The sequence below is a fragment of the Cutaneotrichosporon oleaginosum genome, assembly GCF_008065305.1.
Source record: "Cutaneotrichosporon oleaginosum strain ATCC 20508 chromosome Unknown ATCC20508_contig04, whole genome shotgun sequence".
NCBI classification, from domain to species: domain Eukaryota; kingdom Fungi; phylum Basidiomycota; class Tremellomycetes; order Trichosporonales; family Trichosporonaceae; genus Cutaneotrichosporon; species Cutaneotrichosporon oleaginosum.
The window spans coordinates 1999213-2017900 of NW_027072173.1; the positions used below are offsets into that span (position 1 = coordinate 1999213).

The 18688-nt window shown below is 60.8% G+C and overlaps 7 protein-coding genes across 7 annotated transcripts; 1 reads left to right on the forward strand and 6 right to left on the reverse strand.

The window, feature by feature from the left end:
* Positions 1–192: 192 nt before the first annotated feature.
* On the reverse strand, positions 193–2127 carry COLE_05218 (uncharacterized protein; the record flags this gene model as incomplete). The annotated part of the gene is made up of 1 exon (XM_018425657.1): positions 193–2127. One exon carries the CDS (start codon positions 2125–2127, stop codon positions 193–195), a length of 1935 nt encoding a protein of 644 aa, XP_018274936.1.
* Positions 2128–5691: 3564 nt separating this feature from the next.
* Positions 5692–7783, reverse strand: COLE_05219 (uncharacterized protein; the record flags this gene model as incomplete). Its single annotated transcript, XM_018421051.2, has 2 exons — positions 5692–7236; positions 7325–7783. 2 exons carry the CDS (start codon positions 7781–7783, stop codon positions 5692–5694), a joined length of 2004 nt encoding a protein of 667 aa, XP_018274937.1.
* Positions 7784–8581: 798 nt separating this feature from the next.
* Positions 8582–13333, reverse strand: COLE_05220 (uncharacterized protein; the record flags this gene model as incomplete). Its single annotated transcript, XM_018427075.2, has 3 exons — positions 8582–9118; positions 9156–13159; positions 13192–13333. The coding sequence occupies 3 exons, from the start codon at positions 13331–13333 to the stop codon at positions 8582–8584; spliced, it is 4683 nt and encodes a 1560-aa protein (XP_018274938.1).
* Positions 13334–13993: 660 nt separating this feature from the next.
* COLE_05221 (uncharacterized protein) lies at positions 13994–14461 on the reverse strand (the record flags this gene model as incomplete). The annotated part of the gene is made up of 1 exon (XM_018419950.2): positions 13994–14461. The coding sequence occupies one exon, from the start codon at positions 14459–14461 to the stop codon at positions 13994–13996; it is 468 nt and encodes a 155-aa protein (XP_018275481.1).
* A 509-nt stretch (positions 14462–14970) lies between these two features.
* COLE_05222 (uncharacterized protein) lies at positions 14971–15603 on the reverse strand (the record flags this gene model as incomplete). Its single annotated transcript, XM_018419949.2, has 1 exon — positions 14971–15603. One exon carries the CDS (start codon positions 15601–15603, stop codon positions 14971–14973), a length of 633 nt encoding a protein of 210 aa, XP_018275482.1.
* Positions 15604–16160: 557 nt separating this feature from the next.
* COLE_05223 (uncharacterized protein) lies at positions 16161–16857 on the reverse strand (the record flags this gene model as incomplete). The annotated part of the gene is made up of 3 exons (XM_018424452.2): positions 16161–16343; positions 16473–16559; positions 16591–16857. The coding sequence occupies 3 exons, from the start codon at positions 16855–16857 to the stop codon at positions 16161–16163; spliced, it is 537 nt and encodes a 178-aa protein (XP_018275483.1).
* A 138-nt stretch (positions 16858–16995) lies between these two features.
* On the forward strand, positions 16996–18516 carry COLE_05224 (uncharacterized protein; the record flags this gene model as incomplete). Its single annotated transcript, XM_065626397.1, has 4 exons — positions 16996–17019; positions 17137–17223; positions 17374–17699; positions 17751–18516. The coding sequence occupies 4 exons, from the start codon at positions 16996–16998 to the stop codon at positions 18514–18516; spliced, it is 1203 nt and encodes a 400-aa protein (XP_065482338.1).
* Positions 18517–18688: the final 172 nt, after the last annotated feature.

The following is an 18688-nucleotide window of genomic DNA, read 5'->3' on the forward strand; positions in this document are numbered from 1 at the left end:
GTATGCAGAATAGGCTTTGGCGGTGACGCTGTCGCTGACGCTGGTTGACGACGCGACGCTCGGCGCGTGGGGTCAAATTGGGCGAAGGTGCTGTGGGCCGCAGCTGGTGACTGTCAACTCAATGGACTGCATGGCAACTGTACAACATGGCCGCTGGCCGGCATGGATGCGATGTATGAGGCTATGCGGATGCTAGTTCATGGCGGTCTGCGCGAGCCAGCGCTGCAGATCGTCCATGGGCAGCCCGGTCTTGCGGGGGCGGTGGCCCGACTCGAGGCCCGGCGTGAGGTCGTACGTCGAGTGCAGCTTGCGGACGGGGGTGTCGGAGGGCACGTCGTCGGCCTCGCTCGTGGCGCGTGGAGATTCCATGTCGCGCGCGTGCTGCAGACTCGTGGTGCGCGGGAGGACGGAGGGCTCCGGCGAGTCCGTGTCGCGTCGGCCGAGGCGCGCGAAGCGGTGGCTCGGCGTCGCGGCGATGACGACCGGGTCCACGGGCTTGCTCTCGATGCGCCGGCTCTCAGAGCGGCGCGGAGGGACGATGGGTTGCGTGGGTGGCGGCGTGCAGGATGGCACGGGCGCCGGTGTGGCCATTTCCGCCAGGCGCAGGCCGGGCGGCAGGCTTGGGACGGGCGGCGGTGACGAGACCCGTGCGAGGTCGGGAACTGATGAGCGCGACACTACGACTCGCTCATCGGGCATCCAGTCGAGGGGGCGCGGCATTGTGCTCGGCGAGGGCCCAGGTCCAAAAGTCTTTGTACTTGGGGCCAGGCTCTTCGCAATCGACGGTGCCGGGGAATGGAGCGCTTGCATCTGGTGCAGTGCAGGAACTGGGCGGACAGCGCGCGCAATGCCCGTCACTGGTGGAGAGGAAGGTGAGACAGGCTCCTGCTCGATGGGCGAAAGTGGCGTACGCTCGTACTCGGGTACTCCTGGCAGCGCGACGATGGACGAGCCTGGGCTACGTTTGCTCGGGCGCGAGATCGATGTTGTCGAGGCCGACTTTGTCATTCCCGACACGCCAGTGAAGACGGTCGAAGGGGCATTGAAGGCCGAGCCCGGGTGATCAATGGCGGGCAGCTCACGGATGCTGTCGAGTGTGTGGGAAGGCGGGCAGGATGCAGAGGACATGCGCGAGTCAATGTTGTCGAGCGAGAGGTGGGACAGGGAAAGTGACTGGGCAATTCCACCAGAGACGTCAGTGCCTCCAAAGCTTGGTGGCGCAGATGGACGCAAGACACGTCGTGGTGGTGGCCGAGGCCCGTTTGAGGGACGCGTACGCCCAGGACTAGGTGGCCCAGCCGTAAGAGCAGCAATCTTGGCCTTCCATTCACGCTCGGCACGGCGCGCAGTGGTCATTGATTGACGATGGGGACTGCCGCCCGGAGAAGACCGACGAGGTGAAACTGGACCGATTTTTGGCGAGCGTGGAACGAGTGCGCGGTTGACAGGATGTGTCGGGGTCACGGGCCCTTGTTCCCCCCTCGCAGTTGCCTTTGCAGGGGACGCGGCGGGGCTCTCCTCTGTACCAAATGCAGTCTGAGCCGAACGGCGCGCCGAGCGCATGGGGCGAGCTGGTTGGGGTTTCTGGCCCAGGGAGGCGGCTCTGGTGAGGGCTGAGCTATGGCTCGTCGAGATTGTGAGTTTGGCAGGAGGTGCGGCGACGGGCTCATCGTCCCTTGTGATGAGGAGTTCGGCATCGTCGGCAGATGACGCCCGCGCGGGTGGCGGGATGCGTGCGGTGGGAGTTGCACGTTCGCCGCGCGAGCGGAATGAGATTTTGCGAACGAGGCCGAGGGCACGCCGAGGTGGTGGGTCGGGCTTGACAGGAGCTGCGATTATTGAACCACTTTCGCTGGCCGCGCGCTGATGATGATGCGCCACGGGCGCCGAGCGCTGCTCTGCTGTGACGAGGCTGTGTGTGGATTCGGGGGCGACCGACACAGAGCGTCCGTGAGCCGAAGTCGGCGTCCAAGTAGTCGGAGCGGGCGTAACGCTGCTATTGTAGCTTGTCACAGTGTCCTTGTTGTAGGTACTGCCATCCCAGCGACGGACGGGTGATGTGCACACTGGCACAGCAGCGTCGTTGGTGACCGATGTGTTTGCGAGCTTTGCCTGCGAGTTGCCCATGGCAATGAATGGGTGTACTCGGAGAGAAGCGTTCTTGAGAAGCGACTCGCGGCGGCGGTCGAGAAGAGTAGGCCTGTTGGAGGGAGGGGGCTGAGGAGCAAGACGATAGGACGGAGGGGGTGCAGGGCTCTTTGTCTTTGTGAGCGTAGGCGCTGCGAGTTGTTCTGGCGACGAGCCAATGTCGAAGAAATGAGGCGACTGCTGCCTGAAGACTGGGTAACGCGACCTCTGCTCCTGCACTAATGAAGCTGTGGAATGCTGGTTGAGGGTTGGTGTTGGGGTGCGCCTGCTGCTGCTGTTGCTGTTGCTGTTGCTGCTGCTGCCGCTGCCGCTGCCGCTGCCGCTGCGCAGGTTTGTCGGGGATGATGATGAGCGAGGCGGGTGAGGGGGAGAAGTGTGCTGCTGCCGGAGATGATTTGGATGAGGATCAGACTGACCCCGGTGTGGGCGGGGAGGATGGGAGTAGAAGTGTCGTGAGGATGATGAGGAGAGGGATGATGATGATGAAGCGGCGGCCGCGTGTGCCGAAGGGTGATTGGGATACATGATGATGGCGATGCCCCGGGGGGACGGGTCAAAGAGGGGACTTGTGAGGGACTTTCGTGTATGGTCTTTGCGTCCGAGGCCGCCCGTTGAGCGAGAGACGCGGAGAGAGAAAGAAAGAAAGAAAGAAAGAGGAGCGACGAGAGCGCGAGAGGATGACAAGACAAGGTGATGGGCTCGTGCGCCGTTTAGGGAGTCATGAATGTTGTTGTCGAGAGGAGGTTCAGGAGGTTCAGAAGAGGATGACGGGCATGGGGCTGGGATGTCAAGGGGGAGAGTAGAGAGAGAGTAGACAGAGAGTAGAGAGAGTAGAGAGATCAAGAGAAAGAGAGTGATGGTGAGAGCGACGAGATGGACGATGATGATGATGATCAAGAGGACGACCGACTTTGGATTCATGTTGGTCTCGTTCTCTCTCTCTCATGCTCATCATTTCCCTGAATCCCCTGCAGGCTCCAGGCGCGTGGACTAAGCTATCCAGGGCGCATCCAGGGCACCCGTACCAGGGGTAGACGGACAACTCTACCTGGATTATGCTGGGTTCCAGGACACCTTGACACATCAGGCACCAGGGTCTCCAGGGGAAAGAAAGCCCACCGCCAGGGCTGGGCCACGGTAATATCAGTGGCATCTTGAACGCTATCGTTACGCGTTTGGCTCGTCGACTTGGACGAGCCAGACACTAACGCGCGCTGCTGTACTGCAAAGCATAAAGACGGAATACATCGTCAGCGGACAACAACACGTCGTGTGGGAACGTGGGCAGAGTTACGCTCGAGTCAATTGATGGCGCCGGCGCGGCAGGCCGAGGCTGCGGCATGCAGCTGCGGGCAGAGGGCGCCGGCTTGGGCTCCGCGGCCACCGGCGCGCAGGAGCGTATAGAGTTCAGACGCGTCGTATTCCGCGCGGCGCGTGCCCGCATGACGTTGGGCGGGCATGCGGGCACGTCTGCGGGGATGGGATGATAGTGCAAGCGCAGATCGCGCAAACAAGCCTTTCTCTCGTCCGGGACAGAAGCGTCGTGGGTGCGTGCCAGCTGACGCAGGACGGGGGGGGGGTTTGTCGCATGGCTCGATGAAATTGTTGGCCAGACCTCGTGCCCCTTGCATGCTGGAAGCGGCGTACTGTACACGTCCACGTACGAAGCGTCGTCGGTCGCTCGGTGTATACAGTGCGAGTACGCAGCTTGGTGACATCAGGCAGTAATTTGTGGGGTGTCAAACTGTCCGCTCGCCGGCAAGCACGCAAAGCACGCCAAGAGCAACACTACTCTTGCGCACCCTCTTGTCCTCGTCATCGCGCTATGCATGCCGCTCACGAGGCCACGAGGGCCGCCACTCGGCCACTCGGCCACTCGGCCACGGCCAACAACCCACCCCCGTTTCATGGAACGCCACCCATTCATAAGCAAACCCTGCGTTCTGGCCTGTTCCACAGAACATGCACGCACAAAGTTTGTCTGATGCCTGGATCGTCTTGGAGAGGCCACTGGCCACAGGGGTTGTCTAGTCGCGTAGTCGCGTAGTCGCGTAGTCGCGTGGTTGCGTAGTTGCGTGGTACTCAACGCCGCTCACATCATCAATCCTCCACGCGCACGCTTCCCTAGGTTACTGCCACGGCCACGGCCACGGCCACGGCCACGGCAACGGCTGCGGCTGCGCTCTTGCACTGCGGCACTGCGCTCCGACACTAGTCTGAACAATAAATGAACTAGGGATGTGACGTGAATCACCAGGACGACTAATCTTTCGTCTACTCGACCTAATACTCCTGGCACACCCAACCCTCCCTCCTCGATGTATTCAATCCCCGACCCGCCGACGCGCCGACGCGCCGACGCCCGCCGTCGCCGCGTACATCCACCGCCCGTCCTCCCCCTCCTTTCCGCAGACAGAGTTTGTTCAGAGTTCCGGTGAAGCTCACGCCCGTCACTCATATCCACGCTTCCGCGCAGAACCGACGAATCTGAAACGGCGTGACTCTGGGGGTTGGGGATGTTTCATCGTTGGCAGTTGGTACGACTCGAACTCGAAACCAAGCCTCCGTTGTCGGCGTGTGGCATGTGGCATGTGGCATGTGGCACGGCATGATCGACACTGACGACGCTGGTCTCTGGTTTTGCTCCGTCTTTGTGCAAGCGGAGCCGGCTGATCTGGCTCGGAGCCGGCGGCGGGCCACGTCCGCCCGCGCACCGCGCACCGCCCGCGCACCGCCACGTTTCATGCCGCACCTTGACTCTACTGTAGATCCCAAGTCGCCGAGGGTCGGTCGGCTCAACAGGCGCTGTGGAGGCAGCCACCAAATCTCAGCAGCTGGCTGGACCACGGGCCACGGACCACGGGCCACGCGCCACGCGCCACGGGCCACGCGCCATCCTGCACAGCGAGCCAGCTTGGACCGCCTCGAAATAGTCTGCCAGCCCTTTACCTCGACGTGAGCTTGGACACCTGCGCTCGGGATAGCGGTCGCTGTGACCCGCTGCAGCGAGGGTCGTTCGTCTGTCGGGATCAGACATGTCCGGTGGTTGTACATAGGATCAATCAGAGGACTCGCTGACACCACACTGACAGCTGCACACTTCTGCAGTCACCCTCGCTGAGACAGTCACATGCACGGCTCACGTCTCTCGCGGGCACATCATGGTCGCCGCGAGCATAGCATTCGTCACATTCAATGTTGCGCACCGCCTCGATAACCTCAGAATCACCTCGCCAGCGTCGCCTGCTTGGCAGGCTCCAGCTGATAGTACACGAGAGAAAGTCGTTGCATATCAGCCCCCTCACACCATCGTACACTCAGCTGAACGTGCGCGGTCTAAGAGGAAAGGTCTGGCGGCTATATAAGGAGAGGGTGCCAGAAAGCCATGGGTCGAGGTAGAGATGTACACAGGTGGCGGTGGGGTATGGGTTCTCGGGATTTCCACCCCAAGAACGAAGCGATGGTCAGTGACGAGGAGAGGGGGGAGGCCAGGAGGAATTAACAAACGAGGGGCAAAGTCAAAGGAAGGTCAGAGCGAGCGGATTACTCCTTCTTCTCCTCGTCGTCCTTCTTCTCGTCCTTGGCCTCCTCCTCCTTGTCGTCACCCTCCTTGCCGTCCTTGCCCCAGTCCTCGAGGACACGGAGGGCCTCGTCAACCTTCTCGGTAAGAGCAGCAGGCGATTCGACAAGGTGGAGCAGCTCGGCGTTGTCCATCTCCAGGAGCATACCGGTGATCTTGCCGGCGAGCTCAGGCTGCGACTCGTGGATGAGGGGGTAAATGGCCTCGCCGAGCATCTGCTTCTGCTCCGTGGGCGAAGCGCGGGCAAGAGCCTGGGCGTTCAGGCGGGGCTGGGGAGCGCCACCCTCGGCCTGAGGACGAGCGGCGGGGACCTGGCCGCGGGGAAGACCCTGCTGGGCGCCAACAGGCGACGAGCCAGGGCGAGCACCGGCGGGGGCGGTGGGGGGACGGGTGTTGCCGGCAGGGCGGACGGGGTAGTTGGGAGGCATGCCGGGGTAAGCGCCCTGGGCGTTGGGCGGCATGTAGCCCATGGGGACGGGGGCGCCGGGCTGGCCAGACGGGTAGCGAGCACCGGGGCGGGCGCCCATCATAGGGGGAGCACCGGGGTAGCCGCCGACGACGCCGCGGACGGGCATCATGGGGCCGCCGTAAGGGCCCATCGGGGGGTAGCCGTACATGGGGGTCTGCATGTAGCCCTGGGGGCCGCCGAGACCGTTGGCAGCGGCGTACTGGAGACGCTGAGCGTTGCGCTGCTGCATCTGCGACTCGAGAGCCTGGCGGCGGACCTCCTTCTTCTGCGCGAGCGAGACGTAAAGAGGCTTGGTGCCAATCATCTTGCCGTTCATCTCCTGAACAGCGCGAGTAGCCTCGTCGGGCGACGAGAAGCAGACAAAGCCAAAGCCGCGCGAGACACCCTTGTCGTCGCGCATGACCTTGGCCGAGGTAATGGTGCCGGCAAAGTCAAACTCCTGGCGGAGACGGTCGTCGTCCCACTCGTCGTCCATGTTCTTGACGTAGAGGTTGACGCCAGCAGTCTTGGACTCGTTCTCAAGGCGTCTCTCCTCGTGGAGGCGGCGGAGCTCCTCGTCACGCTCAGCACGCTTCTGGGCGCGGCCGACAAAGAGCTTGCGGCCGTTAATGTCCTTGTCGTTGAGCTCGTCGACGGCAGCCTTGGCGGCCTCGTGCGAAACGTAGTTGACAAAGGCGAAGCCCTTGCCCTTGCCGTCCTCGTCCTTGCCCAGAGCAGCCGAGACGATCTCGCCAAAGGGCTTGAAGAGGTCCATGAGACCGGCCTGGTCAAGCTCGGGGTCCAGGTTCTTGATGAAGACGTTGGTGAACTTGGCACGCTGCTCCTCGACCTTGGACTGACGCTCCTTCTTCGAGATGTGGTGGCCGACGTAGACCTTCTTGTCGTTGAGAAGCATGCCGTTGACCGACTTGATGGCTGCCTCGGCGGCCTCGCCAGTCTCGTAGTGGACAAAGGCGTAACCGCGCGAGTTGCCGTTCTCGTCAGTGGCAACCTTGCACGAGAGGATGTTGCCGAAAGCGGCAAACGTGTCGTGGAGGGCCTGTGTGAGTTAGCCAAATGCGCCATTGCCACCTTCCCTCCCCTCATCATACCCATCACAAGAGGACAAGAGGACGTTTCGCACTCACCTTGTTGTCAATCTTGTCGTCAAGGTTCTTGATGAAGATGTTGCCCTGGCCAGTCTTGCGGAGGGCGGGGTCACGCTGGCTCCACATGATGCGGCAGGGGCGGTTCTTGATGAGAGAGTAGTTGAGGTGCTCCAGAGCGCGCTCGCCGTCGGCAGCGTTCAGGTAGTTGACGTAGGCGTAGCCGAGCGAGCGACGGGTGACGGCGTCGCGGCAGACGCGGATGGAAGCGACGGGGCCGACCATGTTGAAGATCTCGAAGAGCATAGCCTCGGTGACGGTGTGGTCGAGCTCGCCGACGTAGAGCGACGCCGACGTGCCGGGCTGCTGCTGGCCAGTAGTCGAGGTGGGGGCGGGCTGAGCCGGGGCCGAGCCGGCAGCGGCGGGGGCAGGGGCCGCAGCGGGGGGAGGCGAGGTAGGGGCAGCCGCGGCGGGGGCGGGGGAGGCAGTGTCGGACGACATGGTGAAGAAGGTTGAGGTTTGGGGTTTTTTGTTTTCTGGGTGGGTCGACCACGTAGATTTAGTGAAGCGTTGACGTGGGTTTTTTTAAGGAGCTGAAGGAGTTAGCTGCAGCCCCCTTTATGTGGGCGCGGGGAGCGCGAGGAGGAGGAGGAGGAGAGAGAGGATGGAGGATGGAGGATGAGGCGAAACCAAGGTGATGGATGGAAGAGAAGAATGGAGGATGTTGATGCAAGGGGACATGATGGTGGTGGGACAATAGTGGGCGGCGACGAGGCGACGAGGGTGATGGTTCGCGTCGCAGAGAAATTTCGCCGCCCATGTCATCCATCCATCAATGATTCTTGCCAGTGTTTGCTCTGGTACGTGGGGGGCGGGGGATGGGAACAGTGCCGAGGAGCAAAGAGGGGGGACGGTGTCGGTGTCGGCGCCGGAGGACTCACGCTGAGATGCAACTAGCGATTCTCTCGTAGGGATTAGCTAGTTGAAGAAGAGAAGATTCACTTGGGACGCTGAACAACACACGCTGCACTCGCTCCCAGGGACGCCAGCCGCCTTGACCTTGACTCGAGCCGCGGCATCAAAATCTTTCAGTCTTGCAGGCACGAGCCACCACCCCATATCCGCCACACTCTTCTTTCCCCGCTAAACGCCGCCCAGCTCGCGTGCACAGCAGAGTATGATTCGGCACAGGTTACATACATAGAGCCCTGCAAAAACAAACATACTACCAGCTGCTAGTGGTGATGTGATCCTATGAGACTCGCTGAGATTCGACAATGCGCTGCGACTTGATCCTGCTTACTCCTCGCGCGGAGCAAAGTTGACGCTTGGTAAAACACGCTTCGATGTTGGGAGCCCAGTCACGGCTGGCGCTGACACCGTCCGCTCAGCAGGGAGCCCAGGATGTTCAGGTAGTCGTGCCGCTGCGTCGTCGATCGCGAGTGACTCGGCGGCGATGCCGTCAGGCGTCTGCGCGGCCGACGGTGGCGAAACTATCGTCACGGGCGGAGGCGCCGCCGCATGGCTCCCCTTGGTCTCATACGCGTGCCCACCGTCCAACAGCCCGTCTGCTGACCACGACTGCACCTGTGTGCCCGGGGTAGTGACCGCAGGCGTCGAGGGCGCAGGCGAAGGGGTGACGCCCGAGTCGGCATTCGTTGGGTACACCAGCGAGGAATGGTGAACAGGCGGATAGTAAGGCTGGTCTACGCTTACTGCGGGCGACGGTGTGTCTTGTCCCAAAGAAAGGAAGTCGCTTGGCGAGTCGTAGCTCAAACTACTCAAATGGGACGGCATCGTAGAGACTGTCGGCGAGCTACCCAACGCCTGCTCGCGCTGTTGTTAGCCCATATGCCGATTTACCGGTACTCACCAGCTTCTTCAACGGCGCCAGCCAAGGATGTAGGAAAAGCTCCTCGGCCGTTGGACGCTTCATTGGATCGAGTGTGAGGCACTGCTGGATGAAATCAATGCCCTCGGGACTCATCTGACCCGGTTCAGGCAGGGGCGGGTGCTGCGTCGCGATACCGATGTGGAACATAATGGCCCACTCGTTGTCGAGGTTTGACCACGGCTTGCGTCCCGTGACCACCTCAAGGACACAGCAGCCCATCGCCCAGATGTCCGAGGCGCCTAAACGACCAGTACCACCCTTAATAACCTCGGGCGCGAGGTACATTGGGGTGCCGGCCAGCGAGTTCATCACCGCAGGCCCCTCGCCAGCCTGTCCGCCTCTGTTGAGCGCACGTGTCTTGGCCATGGTGCGGTTGCCCTTTATTATGACCTTGGCGGCGCCGAAGTCGACATACTTGAGGACCTGATTTGTGCCCAGCAGAATATTGTCAGGCTTGACGTCTCGATGCTCGACGCCTCTAGAATGCAGGTATTCAAGGCCCTGGAGCATCTGGAACGCGTAAACGCTGGTTACCTCCTCGTCTTCAATTCGTCCGTGCTCCAAGATGTTGGCGAGCGAGCCTCCGGGGCAATATTCCTCGAAAATGTACACGCGGTCACGATGCACCTCGATGCCGTAGTAGTCGACAATATTGGGGTGCTTGAGCATCTGCATTACGTCCGCCTCGTCCTTGATTTGCTTGTATAAGGCGGGTGAATTGGTTATGTCCTGAACGCGAATCTCCTTGACGGCCATTATGCCGCCCGAGTCGAGGTTGAAGCCCAAGTAAACCGAGCCGTTGGCACCGCCACCGATGTAGCCGCCCTGCTGCCAGCGCAGAGAAATGTTGCTCGAGCTGGCAGCGAGGAATACCAGCGCGCGGTCCTCACTGACCTCCTCATCGAGCACACGGCCGATGAGGTGCTGATCGCCGCTCAGCGATGCGAGGCGTGTGTCGAGTTCGTTGATCATGGCGAGGCGGTCCTCCCTCACTAGCCGAAGCGAGCGATCGATGTTGGCCTGCATCTTGTTGCCGCTCAACGGCGAGGGTGTTCTGGGCAAGAGGTAGTCGTCCTCATCGTTGAGCTCATGCATGTGCGCCAAGCGACGGCTAGCCTCGAGGCGTTCGACCTCCTTCTTCGCCTCAATGCTTGAGCGCGCCCCAAGAATGTCAAAATGGCTGATGAGCAGGGTCATGCAGCTGGCAACCTTCGACCGAAGGAGGGCAAACTCGCCCTTGGTCAAGTGGAGAATGTTGTTGCCGCGCGTCATGGTCATGGCGTACTCGAGCGCGTTGACTGTCCAGCGGAACGTCTTGCGGTCTGTTGGATCACAATTGTCACAGATAAACGAGACCCACGAGATTGCTAATCTCATGAGCAGCCTTGAGAATCGTGCCCACGCTTGTGAGTCCATATGAACCGCAACACGATGTCCGTGGTCGCTGGCGAACACGTACCAATTTTCGATCAAGTCCTGTGTGCCGGTGTTGCCTCGCAAAGCCTTCCTTACGTGCGCAGCCGACTCAATGATCCACTCGGATAATCGGTGCGCCGCACGTGCGATGCGCTTCAGCTCCCTCTTTACTTTGGGTAGATGGGCTTGCGCCTCAACGATGCACCGCGGCTGGAAAGGAGGTTGGCCCTCGACATCCACGTCGTCGAGGTTGCGGGCAAAACTCAGCTTGCAGTAGTTGAGACGCGTTATCGGTCCGTCCGCGATCAAGCGAATGCGGCTGTCCTCGAGCCGCAGGTCGATGGGATTGGGGATCTCGAGCGTCATAACCACGCCCATCCAAGCGAACGACTGGCGTGGCGATACGAGCAGAAGGTACCGCGCATCATCTTCGTCGTCTTCGTCACCCTCGCTCGCCAGACCGTCGTTCGGCTCCAGATTTCTCCCATGAGTCGTGCCGCCGAGGTTGAGGGCAAAGGGTCGCAGCAGCAGCTGCTTGACATCGTCCGGTCGGTCCCAGAGCGATCCGTCCGCGAAGACATAAGTGCCCTGCTCTTCATACGTGTGAGTGTACACAAGGAAGTGACCTGACAGGTAAAGGCGCTCGATAAGTAGGTCCGTGTCATCGTCCTCAAACGTGTATTCGGCCGAGTTGTCGAACCGGTGGGTCAATCGTCGAGCAAAGCGCTGCAGCTTGCGATAACGCATCTTGATCGCGTCCAGAATCTTGGCGTACCACGCGACCATCTCCTCCGTGTTCATAGGTCGGCGCCTATCCTTCTTCTCCTCCTTCTCATTCTCCTGCCCTTGCGCCTTGCGCCTGGCCCTTTCCGTCTCCTCCTTGGCCTTGATTTCGGCTTGAACGGTTGACCACTCCTCGAGGGGAACGGGAATGCGCAACTGCTCCTCAAAGTACTCAATGACGCGGGCCATGAGTCGATGGGTAAGGCTGCACAGACTTTCCGCCACGACCAGGTCAACGCCCTCGATCGCCTCCGCGGCGTCGTAAAGAAACTCCCATTCGTCCTCTAGAACGTCCGTGTCCCGGAAGTAAACTGCCTTGTTGCCGTTCCGTAGCTTCCAGTGCAACAGCTTGAAAAACATCTTGATGCACTGTAGGACGGCCTGGCGATACTCGCTCGGGAAGCTGTCAGGAATACTCCAGCGCTTGTCTGGGTCTGGCGCGACAATCTCCTCGTATTGTCGACGGATGATGATGCAAAGCGAGACGGATGACCGGAAGCTGTTGCACATATCGTCGACGACCATGTCGTTGGGTTCAGTCAAGCGCTCGGCTGCGCGCAATCGTGTCTTGAGCGCCTCCGTGATGAGGCGCCCTGGGAAAGAGATTATGCGGAGGAGTTCGTACTGGAAGTCAGGGAGATTCAGCTCAGCGAGCCAAGGCGAATGAGCGATCACGGTCTGCTTCGCATTCTGCGTGATGGCAAGCAAATCCAAGAAGATGCGCTTCTCGAACGTGCGCCGCAACGAGTCCTCCTTGAGGACGCGGTCGACGAAAGTCGAGTCGTCGGCGGCTAGATCATTGGCATGTGCACGCGCTTTGGCGTCGAGAGGGTGGAACGTCGACTTGCCAACGAGCGCCTTCTCCTTCGTTGTGCTTGGCCTTGTGATATCCAAATCTTCTGTTCCAGTCCATTTCTGCAGGATAGCGAGCTGGGCCTGAAGCTGTGTGACGACCGAGTACCAGGCGGACAGGGCGTCGATCCGCTGTTGGAACGCCTCCGAGTCGTACAGTGGCTTATCGGTGCGGAAGGCGTGCTGGTGCGGATACAGGGACTCTACGACGCTGAGCTTCTGGAGGATATACGCGACCTGGTCGAGGGCGCTCACATCCGAGTCCTGCTTGACGGTGAAGTTCTCAATCTCCTCGAGGACCACGTCGACAACCCTGGATCGTCGCTGCTCGACACGCCGCCGTTCTTCTTCCTCGTTGCGATTGCGCAGACGCGCGCGCAGCTGCCACCATAGGCTCTGACCAAGTGCTTTGCGATACGTTTCGTTGCTGGGACGCTCAACGCCGATACGGCTACTTTCGCCCTTGAGGATGTCGCCGCCGAGGACACTCGCCAGCATGCTCTGCCATTCAAGCCGTTCCTTGCCCTCATCTGTCTCGGGACCGGCGGCATCGGGCGGTGGCGTGGCCAAGATGAGTGTCTTCCCCTCGTCGGTGTGTGCGGTGCGTCGCACAACATCGGCAATCTTGGCGGGGCGTGAACCGTCCAGCGAGTCATCGTCATCCTCGTCCGAGCCCCAGTCGAACCCGCGGTTCTGGTTGTCGTCCTCTTCTGGTCGCCAGAAGCCGATGTCGCGCGGGCGAGTTGTGCGTATGCTACTCGAGCGTTGGTGCTTCGAGTCGCTGCGCTTCCGTCCATACGTGCTGGGTCCGGCTACCGGCGCCGGGGTCGACCGGAACGTCGATGCACGCGCGAGCTTGCTGCCGCTGGATGGCAGGCGCGTCACCTGCGCCGGTCCCGAGTACGATGAGCTGCGCAAGTGTCCTGGATGGGCTGTAATCAGCGGCGCGGAGAAGACTACTTACTGTCGTCGCCTGGAGATGTGTCTGGTACGGGAGCGTCGTCGCTTGATGAGGAGTCTTGGGCGAAGACACGAACCTTCTTGCGGCGAGCCTTGGCCGCCAGCTCGTCCGCGGGAAGCGGGGAGAGCGGACTGGACCGTTCCATACTTAGGCCATTGAAGGATGAAGTGGGATGAGGAGTCGAAATGTCGAGTGAGATGAAGGGGGCAGGGGGATGAAGTGGTGGTGATGGAGGAAGTGAGGATGGATGGATGGTGGCTGGATGAAATGGCCGACTACGTAACCGCCCTTATGTACACGCCAGGGTGACTACTTGCAAGTTCAAATGGATGCATTAGAAGATATACAAATTGACCTCCACCGACGCCTCCGCTCTCTTGTCGGGGTCGACTAGCTACCAGCTGCTGGACAACGACGCAGTCTATCCATTCTCCACGTCGCCATGATGTCTGCGATTCCGTCTCCCCCCTCCCCCCTCCCCTCCCCCCTCCCCTCCCCCCTCCCCCCTCCCCCATCCCCCATCCCCATCACTCAGTTTCCGTTCCAGTTTCAAGCGCACTCGCGTTACAGGTGCACCGCGCTGCAGCCTCGTGTCCTGTTTCTTCGCTACATGTCTGCAGCGCATCTCTTGTTACTTCTCCTCACTTGCTCCTCGCCCGCTTATGCTGTTTATACGCTTGCTCTCGCACGTTGGTGGCAGATGGCTGTACGACTGTGCAGTCAGCCACAACTGATCCAGAAACGACTCGACGCGAAGGCCGATCTTCAAGCCGTGCGCCGTGCGATCGCCCAGGCGCCTAGACCATCAGTGATCGCCGCGAGATCTGACGAGGTGTCCTCGTTTGGTCGGGTGGGTGGGATGGAACGCGGTAACGCGGGAAGCGGGTGGAAGGGTCGCTATGGATCTCAGATCCCTCCCAGTTTCAAATGTCTGCCGGCTTCCCAGCATCTCACCCTCCCATGCTTTTGCGCTCGATGGCGGACATCGGTGTCGGCACCAGATGATATGCTGTGTATGCTGTACAGATGTCGGTGTGTACATTGCAAGACGACTCGGATATAAGTGAGAATGGACCATCGGCGAGGGCCACCTCGCAGGTGGCAGTTTCCTTACCGCCGGCCGCTGGACTTCAATATCGCACTTCCACATCTGCAAGTGTCGCGCAATCACAAGACGGCGAGGAGGAACTGTGTGGAAAAATACGCCAAATCCCATGATGGCTGGAAATGACCCCTCGTATTCCGTTCTGGTGCGGACTACTCTGCCCAACATTGCACTCACTTGCGACTGATTCAAATTCCTCGCTCGCCATGCTCACCGCCTGTGACTCTTGAGTGCCGATCAGTTGCTGCATGGCTATTGAGCGAGCACAATGTGCCCTTGCTGACGCAAGCGCCCTCTGCTGATCAGAGCCCAACACTTTGTGGCTCGTCGGCGGAGCGAATGCGCAGCGTGACGTGCTCGCTGTCACTAGTTGTACTGGCCGTCCTATATGGCTCCCCCAACATCGTTATCCCATTCTGCGCGACGGGCACTGATGTTCCGGCGCTCGGGTGGCCGCTGGAGTGCGGAGACAGAGGGCGAATCTCTCACGAGCAGGTGTTGAACAACGACTTTCTCCTCTGCTCGTGTCGCAGAGAGCAACTGATGGTGCAGGCATCGCACAAGGATCCCACCGCAGCTTGCTTGCTTGCCGCCATCCCTCTCGCCCGCATCTTGAACATGATATAATCTTGATCGCTGCGCTCACCTTCCCACTCACCACCTTCCTACCCTCTTGCTCATTGCTCTTCACCCCGAGACACTACACCGAGCCTTCGACTGTCAGTCCCTCTCGCACCTCCAGTGGGTCTACCGAAACGCCGATTGAGCTCACTAGTCATGAGCAATCCGCCTTTCACCCCGCGGCCATCTATCCCTTGGGACGAGATACTCGACAGCCCGCCCAACAACACTCTCCTTTGTTTCCCTACTCCCAACCCTCGGCCGCCGCCCCCTCCTCCGCCCGCCCCCGTCTGCGACCCTACTGCAGCCTCCGATGATGAGTGGAGCACCACTGATACCTCCAACACTGGTGCTGAGGACCACGAGGTCGACATTACCGTTCCCGCCTCCCCCGCTGAAGAGACCCCCGCTGAAGAGACCCCCGCTGAAGAAACCCCCGCTGAAGAGGACGGAGCTAGTGATGCGCTCTGTGTTGGAAACCTGATGCTCTTCGACGCACTCCCCATGGCGGCCGACTTCGAGGGCACAGGTTGGTCGCACATCAGCAGCCCTACGTTCGTCGACGAGGCCCACTTTGCCGGAGACCTCGAGGACTCCCACTTGATCTGCAACGGCAGCCCTACACTCGTCAGCGACGTCTCCCGTGCCGATGTCTTCATGGGCTTTGGCGACGAGACGCTAGGCGACATCCTCCTCCTTTTTGAGCAGCATGTCCTCTATGGTTGAGACTGTTGTAAATATTTTGTACCTTCTTCCTAAAACTCCCTGCTTTGATGCATCTTATGTGCTGCTTCCGCCGTGGAATCGTTATGTTGCCTATTCCCTCACAACCACAGTCTGCGTTGGTCGACTGCCAACACACAGGACATCCATGGGACAGTGTAGTCCTGCGTTTAGGTCGACAAGCTGCATGCGCGCCCGGCGTTGAATCAGAGCCAAACGCTCTGTAGTGAGAAATCAGTACGGGCACGCGGTGAGAGCTTAGGAATAGGGAAACAGTGCGCGACGCGAAGGTGATACTGGAAAGCTTGGGGCGGCGCGTCAGATTGAGATGGCTATTGCGGTCTTTCAGCGAGTGATCAGTAGAGGGCAAGTTTGAGACAGGAGGGCGATGTGACCCCTATCGTCAACAGCTGCCAGCACCAGACACATTCAGGCAGGCGATGCTTGGCCCGCGACCGTCCATCTCCCCCAGACTACACAATCTCCCGTACCCCATAGTGGTGGCCTCAAAACCAGATATACCTCATGCAAGCTTGGCGACGGCGGCACGCACCGCAGCATTCCCTAGCCAGTCGTTGCGCGAGTCGTCAAGATGGTCGTCGAGATCGCGCAGCTGCAGCTGCACGCCGTCCTTGCGGACGAGCTCGAGGGCGCCTGCACGCACAGATTCCGAGGGCCAGGCAACGCTCGCGTCGGCGGGACTCGTCTGTGGTCAGCGCGTCCTTCCGTCGCTCCCCGGTAACTGTCGGCCGAACTCTTCCACCTCCTCCCAGACTGCCCATACTCCCCCTCCTCCCCTTTCTCGCTCTAGCAAATTAATCTGCACCTTACTCACCGTGTAGACAGCGTCTGTCGTCCGCAGCTTCCCGTTATGCAACACGAGGCCCAGCGCGGGCCCTTCCGCCCGCAGTGCCGCCAACACCTGGGATAAGCACGACCTCGTCGCGACTCACCGCCTCGCCAATACGAGCGCTCCCATTCCCCCGCGCCTCGTAGTATCCCATAATCTCGAGCCCCTTCTGCTTGCCCCACACGCGCGCCATGTCGATCCCGAGCTCGAGCGTCGGGCTGAGCGACGCGTAGCGATGCAGCACAGGGAGCGCAGTCACGACCTCGCCGCCGCGGCCGAGGAGGAGACCCGCGACGTCCGCCTCGGGATGTGCTGCCGCATGGAGGAGGGGGAGGGCGTATGCCTCGGGCGTGAGGGTGTAGGATGGCATGGGGGATGGAATGGTTGGAAGTTGGTCGGTGGAGGTTGGTCGAGGTGGAGGGTGACTTCAGCGGAGTTGGATCTCCATGGCGACGCGCGTTTCGTCATCGATGTCACCAACTGTGGTGTTGATTTCTCCTCATCAACCATGCCAGGACTCAACCCAAAGCAGGAAGGTGAGCTCCGACGCGCTCCGAGAGGCTTTGCATGTCCGCTGCTTGTAGCGGGTTTGGAGAGCGGCCCTCTGCCCGCTCCATCTGCCATCCCAGCCATCCTCTGTTGACAATTGACACCAGACATTGACCAGTTCGTGGCCATCACCCAGGCGTCGCCGGCCGACGCTGCGCGCTTCCTCGGAGAAGGTGTTACGCTTGAGGTGGGTGTCGGATACTTGCTTGACATTGGAGAATTGCTCAGCATCACTTGGCCACTGTGTGGCCTCCGTATCTGTAACCCTACCTGCCAGTACTCTTGCGAGCGGAATCACCTCCGTTCTACCGTCCCCTTTCGCCTGGGCTGATAACAGGGCGCCATTGAAGACTACTTTGCCGCGCAGGCCGCTGGAGACGCGCCAACTGAGGACGCGGACGAAGATATGCTCGACGCCGCACTGGCCGCGTCAACTGAGCCCGCTGGTGGGGCGCGCACCCTCTCCGGAGCGCCTGCCGAGGAGTTGCCAGAGTCTTGGCGCCGCCGCGAGGCGAATATTGCCGGCGTGCTCGACGACGAGAACAGACGGGAGGGCAACGAACTGTACACAGGAGGCGAGCGCAGTGGCCTGGCCGTGCAAAACCCTAACAGCGGGAACCGCGACGTCGGCATCGTGAACGACATTCTGCAGCAGGCACGCGAGTGAGTTAAGATCTCCGCATCTATGAAGAAGAAGGTCGGCGCTCACAGCAGGGGTGGGCGTGAAGAGGATCCCGCTCCACGGGCACAGAATCCATGGGCACGCGTTGGTGCTGGGCACACTCTCGGGTCGGAGGACACGCCGTCTGCACCGGTCGGCGGCTCAGCCGGAGGCGCGAGAATGCCCGGCGCGTTCGGCGACGACGAGGACGAGGACGAGGACGATGAGGGGGATGAGCAAGTCGAGCGCCGTCTCACTTTCTGGCGTGACGGCTTCAGCATCGAGGATGGCCCTTTGCACCGCTACGACGACCCTCGCAGCCAGGAAATCCTGAACATGATCCGCGCAGGTCGCGCGCCGCTCGAGCTCTTCGACTTGCGTTTCAACCAGGCGCTCAAGATCGAGGTCGACCAACGTGTAGATGAAGACTACCAGGAGCCAGCCAGGAAGCCCGCCAAGCCCTTCTCTGGCGGCGGCAATCGCCTCGGCTCCGCGACCCCCGAGGTGGCAGGTGCTGGCTCGGCCCCAGCTGCGGCGGTGGCCCCCGCTGCGCCTCCTGCGGCCAAGGCTGAGATCAAGGTTGATGAGAGCAAGCCGTCTACCACGATCCAACTGCGCCTCGGGGACGGTACCCGCCTTGTCGTCAAGGTCAACCTCGACCACACTGTGGCTGATCTGCGCGGGCTGGCTTCGTCTGCGCGTTCCGACAGCCGCGCCTTCGTTCTTCAGACTACCTTCCCCAATCGCGAGCTGTCCGACAATGAGACAATCGAGCAGGCTGGCCTCAAAAATGCTGTAGTTGTCCAGCGCTATGTTTAAGCGCACCTTGGCAATCACTCAAGTCCATTGTACTATAGTTGGAGACTAGATCAGCATGTGACAAGAATGGCCGGGAAAGGCACCGCATGAGGAGGAACACCTCCACCCGCCCAGCGCTGATATCTTATCTACGCTGACCGTCGCGATCTCCCTGCGCCCACTGTCTCACCTG